Genomic DNA, 13,735 nt, shown 5'->3' with positions numbered 1-13,735 from the left:
ATTTTTAGGCTTGATCATATTATTTTTAATTTTTTTTAAATATTTATATTATGTTATTTTAATATTTAATAATTTTATACATTTTTTATTTATTAAAAAATTTTATTTAGTCATCTTAACATTATTTTAATGTTTACATTAAAGTAGTATTATATATTTAGTATAAGTTTATTTTTTAATGTGTAAATTACATAATATAAAGTATTATAAACTTAAAAATAGGTTGGATTGGGTTGAGTTTGGGCCTTCAATATTCAAATTTGAGTCCAACCCATATTTTAAATGAGCCTAATTTTTGTCTAGACCTATTTTTCGAGTATAATATTTTTATCCAAACTTTCCCAAAATTTGAGCAGGCCTAGGCGGGTTATCACAAGACAACACTTGTTAAAAGTAAAAATATAACATTGAATGACAAAATAAAATAAAATTTCCAGATTAGTATTTTAAAACTTAGATTTAGAAAATATAAAAATAAAATATTTGAAATATTTTAATATGATTTCATATAAATAAACAAAATTTTTAATATAAAATAAAATATTTTAATATAATTTAATATAAAAATAAATATATTAAAATATTATTAAATTATATATTATTTTTATTAAATTATATTTAATAATAATTACGTTAAAATATGATTAAATTATTTATTATTTTTATCAAATTATTTTTAATAATAATCCTATTAAAATTTAATAACAATAACAATAATCATCTATCTAAAAAAATTCTGCTAAGGGTACTCTAGTCATTTCAGTTTTTTTCCTTATGTTATTACAACATCATTCCATTCAACTAAATAGTTAAATTACTGATTACAACTCTATTTTATTATAGCGAACCAAACGTAGTGTTAAACTATTGTTGTCTAGTCATGATTTTTAGAATCTGACCGGACCATTTAGTTGGACCAGGAATTGGCCGAGTTATTAGTTCGAAACAAAAGGTTAGACCTGTTAGTTCATTAACGGGTATGAACCAGTTGAATCAGGACAAAAAAAATGATTGAATGGCTAAACAGTTTGAACTAGCTGTTTTTTACGATCTTTTAATGATTTTTAATCGAACCATGTGAATCGATGGTCTGGCCAATTTCACCATCGATCCAACTTTGAGAACATTACATTTAATTGAGTGTTAGTCTTCAGATTTAAGCGTTGCAGTTGATATACCATCAATATATAAATTTATACATTAACAATAAATCATACACTAATATTTTGCTAAAAACCTATAAAAATAATTACAAATTATTAAAATTATTTTTTATTAATTATTATCCTTAATTAATGAAGGGGAAGGCTGCAGTAATATTAATTTAGGGTTGTAAACAAAGATAATTGGGGCTTTATTTTTAATTAGACATCCCAACATTCAACAAATAGTAATTATGGTCACTTTCTCTTGAAGCAATGATTATTCCCAACACAATTATTTAATAAATTTTAAAACAATAAAAATTTTCTTTTTAGTTCTTGTTTGCCACTAAGAAAATAAAGTCAATGTTATGATGAGTGGCATAGTTCAAAAATAAAAGATGATATTTTGAATGTAGTTTGTTTTTGGGTTTTGACAAAATTAGAATTTTAGTATTTTATTTTAAAAAATAAAAATAAAAAAATTTGGTCCAATCATCAAAATCGTAAGTATTTTTTTGTCGAAATTTATCAACTTGAAACTTGATTAGGTTGTTCTCATATTACATGGTATATGATCGACAAAAAAATAAAATGATAAATTGACAAATTTTTGCAGAAAACGAAAATGATTTGACTAGAATTTTAAATTAAAAAAATGTAAAGGAATTAAATTTTAAATTTTAAAATAAAAGGACTAAATCTTAAATTCTATATAAATACAAGTACTAACAACATATTTTATCCAAGTGATTTTGATAAACACTTATTCCATTCCATCCTATTTGTTTTCTAAAATTATTATTTTAGCTCTTAATATATATAAAATTAAGTTACGGAGAGATTCACTTCCACAAGATAAAAATGAAAATAATTTTACACACTTCGTAATTATTTATAGGATTAATATTTTAACGATTTAACCGTTAAATTTATCAATATAATTGTACTTGTCATGCATATAGATTTTCGAACCGATCCAATATCTCTATCATCTTGATCTGAAACACCCGGATAATATATTTATTCAACGATTGAAAACTTTTACATAAAACAAATAGTTAGAAGTTTTAAATTTACATCAAATTTGACATGTATGGTCTACATGAATAGACTATAAAATATAACAGTTAAATCGTTAGAATATTAAGCATATAAACAATTACGAAAGTATGTAAAACTACTTTAACTTTTACATTGCGTAAATGAATCTTTCCTCGTTTTTTTTAACATTAATTTCATTATATATTCTTATCATATTTGACAACAATACATAGACCTGGCCTGAACTTGACCCAACCTTGATGGGACTAGAGTTGTCCATAGCCCACCCGAAAAATGGAAGAGTTTGGACAAAGATATAGGCCTGAAAAATGAGTTTGGAAAAAAATAAAACCTGTTTAGAAAATTGACCAATCCTCGAGTAAGGTTTTTTGGCTCGGCTCGGCCTGAATTTGCAATAAAAAAAACCCTTGTTGTTTTTCCATGTTTTCTTGCTTTTTTGCCACTGTTTTGCTACCATTCCACTATTATGTTATTACTATTTTATTATTAATATTTGGATATTGTATAACATTTATTTTATTGTTAATTTTGTTACTATTTTAGAGGTATTTGCTTGTTAAGTTGCACTTATCTTAGTTTTATTTAAGTATAAAGATTTTTTAAAATTGATTTTTAATTTGTTGGGAAACATTTATTTTAATATTTTTGGTGTAATTGGTGTATTATATTTTTGAAAATCTTTTATATTAAAAAATAAAAATTAAAAAAACTAATACGGGTAGGTCGGGCCGGGTTTGGGTTTTAGTATTTTTATTCGAGTTGAGTTTAGGTAAGGTCGAGCCTAAAATTTTATTAAGGCCCGAACTGGGCCATGAAGAACTCTAAGTGAACTCAATATCTAAGAATAATTATTGTAATTTTTTTAATACAATTTCCCACTCCACAATCTAATTGAAAGTTGAAATGCATATTGAGGAGGCCTCCTCTAGTTTTAGGCTTTTAGGCATACATTCACAAGTTTTAGCCTTCACTATTCAAGCTAACGTACCAAACATAATTAACTTAGAAAATTAAAATTTGGAGTATATAATATGGTACGTAGGATCGATCCGAAGATGGTTCCCCCCAACTAGGCAGCCACTGGTTCCGTTGTTGCGTTGAAATCTAGCACATTGTTCAATAGTTCAAACGATGCTTTTTCAAACTTAACAAATCCCATGAACCAAAAATCGTGACCATCAATGGTAACGACCTCGATGTAGCTCTCCGATGCCGGGTTTTCCTTCATCACCACCGGATACACCGTTGCGATATCGGACAAAGGTATCATAACCTATTTTAGACATTTATGATGTTCATGGGGTAGATTATCAATAAATGCAATGGAAGATGTAACTTAGTTACATGGGTTCACAAAGATGAAATCCGATGTGAATTTCACTTTAGAATAATTAAGATTTAATATGGTTGAGTCTAAATAAGAAAAAAATTATAAAAGAAAAAAAAATTCTGTGCGACTTCATTGATTAATTATCTATGTGTCTTTCAAGTATGTATTCTCTCCATCAATTGGGACGCTCTCACTCAAGGTATTCTCTCCAATCCTTGAGGGTTCACGGAGTGAGAGCACCTTGATTGGGTGACAAAATCCTCAGGGTTCTCTATAGAGTTGAGTGACAAAACTTGAGTCCTGGAACAATACTTACAATTGTTGAGAGTCGTATCGATTGCCTAACGGATGAAATCTTGGAGACTTTTCCCAAAGGAGTCGATGCCCTCAACAAAATTATTAAAGCCCCCTCAAAAAAAAAAAAATCTAGCAATATTATCTTTGAGATTTTAACCTAAGGTCTCTCATTTGAAATGCAATTTACTCAATATTTGTAATTGATGCATGCCATGCCCTACCTTTTAGATGTGTGTATTACCTTATAGTAGGTCCAAGTCTCTTGACCCGATGGAGCAACGAAGGATAAGGGACGATCACTGCAAAAGGCAACCCTAGCAGTGGATAAATAAAGAGTCCCTGCAACAGGGCCTGTTGTTGTGGAGAGGTAACAAGCAAATGCCTTCTTCAACTTTTCATTTGGATCAGTTGCAAATATCTTCTTGAAAAGTGAGTCGAACCCACCCTTTGTTATGGCTTTCGCCGTTAGGTTTACTTTACCCCACGCAGCATCCGATACCGACGATCCACTTCTCACTGTAGTTTTCATCGTTGTATATGTAAATATTTTTTTGCAACATCTTGTTAAAAGAATTTCGATAAAAAATGGGGTTAATTCCATTAAAAGTTCTCAAACAATGGTTCATATTTTAAATTAGTCACCGAACTTCAGAACATCTTAATCGGCTCTTCAAAATATCGATATTTTATCAATTAGGTTCTTCCGTTAGTCGGTCATTACCTTGGGTGTTAAGTGTCAACTCAAATATAACGTGAAGCATAAATATTTCAAGCACACAGATCAAAATGAAAGTACACGTGTATCTATTGGACCGATAACTTAGATTTATTGTGTTAAAAAATATAGACCTTCTAATAATTATTGACAGTGACACTATCCTTCTTTTTTAACACATCAAAAGGTAAATATGTGTTTTAAATATGTTCCATATTAGATACAAACTCACAGTTAGAGTGATGAAAGAATCTGGTTGATTCAAAATATTAATACTTTGAGGATCCAATTAGAACCATGGTAATCAATATTGTTTCGATATTGATTATGCCTTAAACCATTGGTAAGCAGTTTATGGTAATCAATATTGTTTCGATATTGATTATGCCTTAAACCATTGGTAAGCAGTTTAAGTTCCATTCTAGTCAAAATTTCGAAATATTTCAGCTGTTTCAAAGTGTTTTGTTTGATACCCACTTCTATTGGTGCATACTAATTATATATGTTCTTTTTGACACAATGCTTAAAACTACTCGTAACTCCTCTCCAACTCATAAATAGAAGGATAATGTGCTTCAGCACACTCGAACTCACGTCCTTCTGCATTGACAACAATGCTCATACCAATCGAATTAAGACTCAATCAACAAGTTTTAATATTTTTATCTTAACTATCTTTATTTTTTATAATTATTTTCAAAAATACAATATAATCATTTAAATAAGTTATTTAAGTTAATAATAAATTTTAAATTTATATTTACATTATATAAAACTCATCGGCACAGTATTAACTATCATTATTAGAAGTTTTAAATTTTAGGACTAATTTAAAATCTAAAAAATCATTTGGGACCTTTGATGGAATTAACCCATAACAAATGCACAAACAAAAATCTATATCAGTTGCATAAGCATCCAACTTACGGTTGTGCCAGACGCTGCGTGCGACGGTCTCGGCCTTCCTACTCCAAGTATTGAAAACGTTAATCACAAGTTCAAATGAATTTTGGGTCGGTTTTTCAGCAGGAGTGTAAACGAGGTAAGGCAGCTCGTGAATTTGCTGGTGGTCGCCGGCGACCCATAAAGCGGCCTTCTGGTTATCCGGGTGGACAACAGGGACCGCCGGCTGTCCCATGACGTGGGTACCCCATTGCTTAGTATCTTCCTCCGATGATGAAGATGATCGCGGTTCGTTTGCAGATGATTGTTGATGATGATGATGATGATCATCATCATCATCAAGTTTTGGTTGTGGTGCATCAGCTATTGTTGTTGGGGATGGTTCACGGGGCTCTTCTTCTACTTTAGAATTTCCTTCAGATTTTGCAGCCATGGTCTTTAATGGTGATTTAATGGCACAACTGGGAAATTCTTTCGGTGGAAGATGAAAATACTTCCTAATATATAGACCAATAAATGGTTAAACCAGCTCTTAACAATCACCGGACATGAAAATTGTCCAAAACAATTATAAAATTTTATATGTTGTAGATAAGTTGTCATTATCAAGAGAAAATTCTAAGAAGTTGTTCATTTTGGTGGATTGTGTTCTATAAATAGGAGGAACAGTATACTTTTATTGTGTATTAACCCAGGCTTGTTGTGAATTAAATTAACCCTAAGGGCCCCTATTTAAGAGATCGTTTTCATAGAAGTCTTGTAGATCGAATTATATTTTGGTTTAGGTTTGTCAATTCTGATTGAAATTCGAAAATTCGATAAACTTAAATTTGATTATAAAAGTCAGTTACTTAAATTCAAACTAATCGAAATCCGAAATTATCTGAATTCAAATTCGGAATAGCCATAACTTGAATTGATTTAAACATGAAGTGACCAAATCATGAAATGATTCGAACCCCGCAATGACTCACAAAAAAGAAAAACCCTAAGCTTCAAACTCGAATGACTTGAACTTCAAACAACTTAAATCTTGAAAAGGCCCATATATGAAAAAAGAAAATCCTAAACTTGAAGTTGACTAAAACTAAATAACCCGACCCAAAATAACTCAAAAATTGTAAATTACAAATTATATCCAGATTAACTTAACTCGAACCCAATCCAATCCATACAATTGAGATGTCAATTTTGATGTTGTTGTCATATGAAATGATAGATAGGAACCTTCCTACTAAATTGTCAAATGGCTACCTTTTTAATTACTAAAAGTAAAATTGCGTAATTATACATGAATTTTGATTTTGTACATATAATTATACAACTTTGATTTGATTTAATTTTCACAAATTATTAATACAATTATCGATATAGCATCATTTTATGCTTATATATTGCACATGTAGTTAATTATATTTATCCAATATAAAAATAAATTGATATATTTATTTAAATGTATATAATTGAATCACAGGCAAATTTTTGTGTATAAATTTGAACTGCAATCGTAATTCCATATATATAATTAGACCAAATTAAAGTGATGTATCAAATTATATATTAAATTAAAGTTCATGTATATTCTCGAGATTTATCCCTTTTGTGTTTATATCATATATGTACTTTGAACTTACCAATTAAGCACATTGTGGACTTCTAATAACTCTTTATGCTAAGTTGTAAATGTTCATTGGTTAAAACCTTTGTTTCAATTGCAAAATTTTCAAAAAAAATCACTTTGATATAATTTGTCCAGCATTTAATGAATAAATTTAATATTTCACTTTGGGTTAATATACCATTTGGTATATGAGTTTAGTTTCAATGTTTGATTTGGTACGCAGACTAAATTATATCATCTGGCCCAATGAATATTTCACACGTATGCTTTAGTAAAATAAACATAGGTACTTAATTAGGGCAAAAAAACTCAGGTACTAAATTAAACATTGAATTCAAACTCTAGTGCTTAAATGGGACAAAGAAAAAACTTAAGTATAAAATTGAACATTAAAACCAAACTTAGATATTAACTTGGGACACAAAAAACTTAGGTACTGAATTAAACATTAAAGCTAAGCTCAAATACCAAATCGTATATTAACCCTTTTCATTCTTTATGACTTCTTAAACAGAGTTGAAAGATTGATTTTTAATTACAGCAGTCTCATGAATAAGTTGCTGTGGTGTAGTGGTTATCACGTTAGTCTTACACACTAAAGGTCCCCAGTTCGATCCTGGGCAGCAACAGTTATTATATTTTTCTTTTCTTTTCTTTTCTTTCTTTCTTCTTCTTCTTCTTCTTCTTTTTTTTTTTTTTTGTATTTGAAAGAATTATAACTTTCAAGATTTTTACTTATAACCTCCACCAAGTGAGACACAAACTCGAATCTTAAAAGTAATATTATTTAAAAAATGAATCGTAAAAGAGAAATGAAAGATTAAAAAGATATAATAAAACATCAATAAATAGTAAGATCAAAAGTTTGGTTTAATAAATTGTTTATTCAAGTGAAGAAAAGGTTTTATGAAATAGTTACGTTATGATAATTAGTTAATAAATTAGTAGTAACAATTGTTAACTCCATAAACGAGATTAAAAAGCTGCATGTTAATATATACTTTCATTTAGATTAAATCGTGCCATATGTTTAGAAAAACCTTAAACCAATCTAACTCTATCTCACCAAATAGCTATTGGTATAGTGATAAATGATTTGAAATGTTTAATTTTTGTTGACTTCAAATATTAAATTAAATATTAAAGTTAAAATTAAATACCAAATAATATATTAACCGTCTTTCATTTATTATCACGTGACTTCTTAAATAAATCTGAAGATAGTTAGAATTAAATTCCAAATTTAGAATCAACAGGTTGCTGTGGTGTAGTGGTTATCACGTTAGTCTTACACACTAAAGGTCCCCAGTTCGATCCTGGGCAGCAACATAAATAAAATTTTCAGTTCAGTATTCAATATTTTCAATAAATTCTTTATGTTTTGTTCCCAATTCGACCGACCGGAAATAACATTAACCGACCTTTCAATATTTTCAATAAATTTTTTATGTTTTGTTCCCAATTTGATATAAATTTTAAGAATTATGTTTTTACTTTTATGATTTTTCAAATTATAGATTTCAGGTTCTTTTTTAATTTTAAAGAATAAAATGTAAAATGTATTGGTTGAGAGGAGGTTAAACTTGCTTTGAGAAAAGTCCACGAAGTGTTCTCCGTTAGGAATCGATGGCCTACTCAATAGGTTGATATTGGACCCAAAGTATCTATACTCTCATTTGGATTAAACTGCGCTACATGTTTTCAAAAACCCTAACTCATGTACAGATAAAAAAAACCTAAACCAATCTAACTCAATCTCATCAACTAACTATTGTACGGTGCCAAATAATTTTAGTTGTTTAAGTTTTTATTAACATCAAATTTCGAGTTTAAATTTAGATAATCCATTTTGTTTTTCTATAAAGAAAATTTTAAAAAATCTTAGCTTAATAGATTATATTGTAAATATTGAGATTTTAAGTCAAGTTCCTCCATGTATAGTTGCCCATGTTCCATTATAGGCAATTGTGCATGTATAAGTTTTGGTCCGGATCATTTTTATTTTATTTATCTATTTGTGTGTTATAATGGTTTGATTATACTTAATAGTTGCTCGGATATGTACTTGTAACAAAACTTATTTCTTTCAAAAAGAATTGAGATCTTCTCTATATAAATTATTTTTGTTTTCTCTAAATTTTATTTTAGCTGAAATCCCAAAAATAAAAGAAGACATATCCAAATTTATTATGAACCATATCTAAAATACCAAATGAATTGTACTTTGTAATAGTTATTTCTGAATATTGATTATAGTTTTTCAAATATATTATTCATAATAATATCTTATAAAATAATTTAGGATAAATTCATTTTTTTGATCTGAACTTAGTAATTGTTCTTATGTCGAGACTTGAATTTTTTTATTTAAATTAATTGTTGAACTTGATAATTATTCTCACATTAGAGCCTAAACTAGACCATTGTTCTCAAAATTATCGAGTTTAGGCCCTAATTAGCATATTAACCCAAAAATTTATACAAGTGAGTCGAGGAGGTGAGCTTGATACTCGGCTCAAGCACGATCAAACATTTGTTTTTAAGCTCAAGATATAATTAAACTACTCGAGTTCAAGCTCAGTTATACTCGAGCTTAAACTCAACTCAATAATTAAACTTAGAACTAAAAATATATATTAAAAATAATAACATAATTTAATAATATAAAATATATAACAATAAAATTCAGGATGAAATCAAATAATATTAAACTTGAATTTGATTCAGTTACCAAATTTTATTTTATTTACCAAAATCAGAGTACATGGGGAATGAAAATGGGAAGAAAACACAGAGAGGAGAAAAAGATAACGTAACAGTGATCTAGACATTCCGTAACACGTGCCAATTCCAGTGAGGGAATAATTCAATGCACCAAAACAGGTAGCAAAATTAATAATAACAAACACATGCTTTTATTAGAATTGTATAATAACAGTAAATAAAGTCATAAATTAATTAATTAAAGGGAAGGTCAGCATATAACATGTGACATAAAAACCAACGTCTTCAAATCCATAAATATATATAAAAAAATTTTAAAAAAAAGCTTCAAGTCCCTATTATTAGACCCTAAATTAGCCATTTTCTTCTATATACTTGTAGATATATATTATATTATCTGCATAAGCTAAAACTAAAATTATCTTTCTTTGTCGGCTCCTTTTTTGAGTTTTCTTCTACGTTGTGTTTAATAAAATGGGGCCCTTCCTCCTTTTTTCTTCAAAACGCGTTTTTTTGGTTTAGGTGGTGTATAGCGACTACCAAGCATAAGGGGAAGTCAACCTAAAAACGAAAACAAATAAAACCACGTGTTAGATATTTGACGTTTTTGAGAGGAAACTTCGTTGTTTCATTGATGATTTCAAGCATCACATCAACAAAAATTTATTTATGTTTTGGCCCATTCAACGAAATCGAAACATAAATTTATTCAAACTTAAAATAGTTTAAATTCAAAATTATTGGAATAAATACATTAAAATGACTTAAATCTAAATCAATTAAAACAAAAAACCCGACCTAAAAGACTTTAATATCAAACCCAAATGATCCGACCCTAAAGCTGAACCAATAAAAAACTGAAATTATCCAAAACTCAAACTAAACAGATGCCCCTTAAGGCCAACTTTTCAATGTGATTCCAAAATTTTCATTATGCCTTTTGTAATTTTTAAAAATTCTAATTAAGTCTCTAAAATTTTTGAAAATTTTAACCAAACCCCACAACTTAAATGGCAACAATCTGAAATGAAATATAAACATGCTCAATTCATAGAAACAAACAAAGAGAAAGCCAATATTTTGTGATGAATTTTTAATTTAAATAAGTGAGAAATCACCGAGACCGACCATTGATTAAGTTGTTATCGCTCATCAACAAAATTTTAATAAAATTTTATAAATTATATTATCATGAAAATATTTTATTTAAAAAAAATTACTCGTAAAAACATCATATGTACGACTATATCATAAAAATAATGTATTATTATTCAAAGTGTGATTGAGCCTATTACTAGATTTATTAAATGTTTGTCAAAAGTAGGTGTTCGGCAAATCAATAAATGAATGAAATATTTAGCTAGGGAGGAAAACATGGACCGTCTAGTGATGGGACTCGTGGTCAATGTGCCTCCCTATTCAAAACCGTGTGATGTAGGTTTAATCTTTTAAAAAAGAAAATATATATTTAGTGCCTTTTGTATATTGGAAATTTAAATGTGAAAGTGAAAAAGTAATAAATAAAAAAGTTAAAATTCTTAAATAGATGGCTTGGTTGACACGGTTTATAAAACACCATAATTTGGTCATTTTCCAAATCGTTGCCTTTTCCATGTGCTTCAATACAAGCAAGCAAAATCACATTTGGATTTTATAAAAATAAATAAATTAATTCTCACTATTAAAATTAAGAAATCGTCATATATTTTATTTTTTAGATAAATCTTAATTAAAATATATAATGGTTTTTTAATCTACTTATAAAATAATATTTATACGAAGTGTACCACAATACCTATTTATTTTAGATTTATTTTTATTTTACCTAACAATATGACATAAGGATGCAATATTTAGTTATGAAGTACCATCCTAAAACTAATGGGTGAAGGGTATTTTTAGTCCAACACATTTGAAGTTAAAGTAAAATCAATCGATATTTCAGTTGTTTTTATCTAAATTGATACCTTCTTTAAGGGATAACAAATTCTTTATACTCAATTTTAATTTTCTTTTAATGATTGAAATTGTCGAGGGGACAATTCTTTCAAGAAAAGTTTTTAAAGTATTGTCTTTGGGTCTTGTCAGAATTTTGTCTCTTACGTTTGTCGAAAACCATATACGATTCATAGAAAGGGAGCAATTAGCCGTTGATGGGTGACCGTGCGCTCACATATGGCTCGTTGCCTTGAGGCACTCCCTTTTTATGAACCCTATGCGGCTCTCCACAAAGTTGGAGGACAAAGCCTTGGCACGATCCAAGAACAATACTTGACATTTTGAAACTAATGATCCCAACCCACTCAACAGAAAATATTTCCGAGCTTTATAAAATTTCTATAAATCATACTTTCAGTTGTTTTTTTTTTTTTTAGAAAATTAGTAAAAATTCTGTAAATTCGTCTCCAACAGAGTAATATATCTAACCTCTCTTTGCGCTTTTCCAGAAATCTTTGCAGCGACTTTCTTCTAGCAATTGGCAAATCTGCATAAAAATATCCAAAACAATAGCTTAAGTTACCAAAAGTACGTACATACATACATAAATACATATGTACGTTTATAATACTAACCTCCATTACGAGCTTCGAGGAGGTTTTGTTGATCACTTGAAGGATTTGCAGCTTTTGATGAGTCTACAGATTCAATGTTTTTTGAGCTTCCTTCAACGGCAAGTTTGAAGATGCTTTCCGCCTATTTTTTTTTTTAAACACAAGTTTAATGCACTGAATTTAAAAAAGAAAGAAGGATTAATTTAATTCCTTTCCTATCTATGGATAAACGAACCTTGTCTCGAGGTACATTGATTACGGAAACCGTTCCGTTGTAAAAAATCGTCAACGGAGCAGTTTCAGGACTATCCTCAGAAGGAGTAGACCTGAAAAAAAAATGTTAAAACCTTTTTCTTTTTTGTATATTCACGTTAATGATTTAAAATCGGTTACGATGCTAGATCAACCATGAAAGTACGGAACGAGTTCAGTACGTACCTCAAAGCAGGATTGAGTAGAGGTAAAGAAGGAAGCGAAGTACTCCGATCTTCTTTAGGACTCGACGGAACCGAAAAGGATTTTCTCCAATCAACCGGATTCCGGTTCGTCGAACCGGAAGCAATCACAGATTTGATAAGTTCCGGATTCATCTTCGAAATGGCGCCTTGAATACCTATCAAAATTCAAAAAAAAAAATCACTAACTATCACTTAAAAGCACTAAAAATTCACTAAAAATCACTAAAAATTCAAAAAAAATAATCGAAACGTTACCTCGGAAGCTCCGGCGGCGATCGAGGAATTTCTGGAACTGAGATTTGCAGGAATTGGCTTTCTCCATGCCGAAGAAATCAAGCTCGACGGTAGCTCTGGACATTTTTTCTTTAACTTTTCAAAGAGAAAAAAATGAAAAATCCTTTTCCTTTCTTTTCTTTTTTGTTTCTGTTTGGTTTAAAAGAAAATGAGAGAAAATTGAAGCATATATATATGAAGAAGCGGAGGGAAAGTGAATGATTTTTTTGGCATAAATGAAAATTGCATTACACGAGATGCATGACAATGTATTAAAGGAGATTCTCTGTATTTATTAATAATAATAATATGGGTAAATTCAAGCTAATGTCACTAACTATTAGTATATTTAAATTTTAGTCACTCAACTTTAAAAAGTTACAAAATAATCCTTTAACTATTTGAAAGTTTTCATTTAAATCATTGGGCCGTCAAAATCGTTGTTGTATAGCTTCTTTTGCTTGCACAGCTTCCACCAATCGAAACCTCTCATTTCTCTTCTCTTCCACAGTTCAGGTTTTTTTTCAAAAAATAATTTTGAATGTCACGAATCTATGAACCAAAATCCAAACAGTTTTTTTTCTCCGATCTACTACACTAACCGTCAAATCGCCTTGGATCTAAGACATGTTCTTCTACTCGTTGACATGTGCTG

General features: G+C 29.1%; 2 protein-coding genes and 2 non-coding genes across 4 annotated transcripts; 2 read left to right on the top strand and 2 right to left on the bottom strand.

Moving 5' to 3' along the window:
• Window positions 1–3,033: 3,033 nt before the first annotated feature.
• LOC105774368 (GEM-like protein 5) lies at window positions 3,034–5,996 on the bottom strand. The gene is made up of 3 exons (XM_012596860.2): window positions 5,477–5,996; window positions 4,076–4,350; window positions 3,034–3,480 (listed from the first exon to the last, which is right to left on the bottom strand). The coding sequence occupies exons 1-3, from the start codon at window positions 5,883–5,885 to the stop codon at window positions 3,277–3,279; spliced, it is 888 nt and encodes a 295-aa protein (XP_012452314.1). The 5' UTR covers window positions 5,886–5,996; the 3' UTR covers window positions 3,034–3,276.
• A 1,633-nt stretch (window positions 5,997–7,629) lies between these two features.
• On the top strand, window positions 7,630–7,702 carry TRNAV-UAC (transfer RNA valine (anticodon UAC)). The gene has a single exon. It is a non-coding gene; the product is annotated as a tRNA-Val (tRNA).
• Window positions 7,703–8,329: 627 nt separating this feature from the next.
• TRNAV-UAC (transfer RNA valine (anticodon UAC)) lies at window positions 8,330–8,402 on the top strand. Its single transcript has one exon. It is a non-coding gene; the product is annotated as a tRNA-Val (tRNA).
• A 1,563-nt stretch (window positions 8,403–9,965) lies between these two features.
• On the bottom strand, window positions 9,966–13,338 carry LOC105774358 (protein TIFY 9). The gene is made up of 6 exons (XM_012596847.2): window positions 13,063–13,338; window positions 12,788–12,962; window positions 12,585–12,675; window positions 12,371–12,491; window positions 12,225–12,282; window positions 9,966–10,358 (listed from the first exon to the last, which is right to left on the bottom strand). The coding sequence occupies exons 1-6, from the start codon at window positions 13,163–13,165 to the stop codon at window positions 10,334–10,336; spliced, it is 573 nt and encodes a 190-aa protein (XP_012452301.1). The 5' UTR covers window positions 13,166–13,338; the 3' UTR covers window positions 9,966–10,333.
• Between the last annotated feature and the right edge of the window lie 397 nt (window positions 13,339–13,735).

This window comes from Gossypium raimondii, chromosome 1, assembly GCF_025698545.1.
Source record: "Gossypium raimondii isolate GPD5lz chromosome 1, ASM2569854v1, whole genome shotgun sequence".
NCBI classification, from domain to species: Eukaryota; Viridiplantae; Streptophyta; class Magnoliopsida; order Malvales; family Malvaceae; genus Gossypium; species Gossypium raimondii.
Note: the sequence above shows the minus strand (reverse complement) of the source record. Positions and strands in the feature narration are given on the sequence as shown.

Bases quoted from the DNA above. Each gene is read 5' to 3' on its own strand.
- LOC105774358 (XM_012596847.2), bottom strand. From the start codon at position 13,165: ATGTCCAGAGCTACCGTCGAGCTTGATTTCTTCGGCATGGAGAAAGCC. The intron at 12,492-12,584 runs GTTCGTTTATCC...AAAAAAAAATAG, and splicing joins TCAATGTACCTCGAGACAAG to GCGGAAAGCATCTTCAAACT. The intron at 10,359-12,224 runs GTTAGATATATT...TTTCGTTTTTAG, and splicing joins CTGGAAAAGCGCAAAGAGAG to GTTGACTTCCCCTTATGCTT.
- LOC105774368 (XM_012596860.2), bottom strand. From the start codon at position 5,885: ATGGCTGCAAAATCTGAAGGAAATTCTAAAGTAGAAGAAGAGCCCCGT. The intron at 4,351-5,476 runs GTAAGTTGGATG...TGAAAACTACAG, and splicing joins ACGCAGCGTCTGGCACAACC to TGAGAAGTGGATCGTCGGTA. The intron at 3,481-4,075 runs GTAATACACACA...TGTCTAAAATAG, and splicing joins AGACTTGGACCTACTATAAG to GTTATGATACCTTTGTCCGA.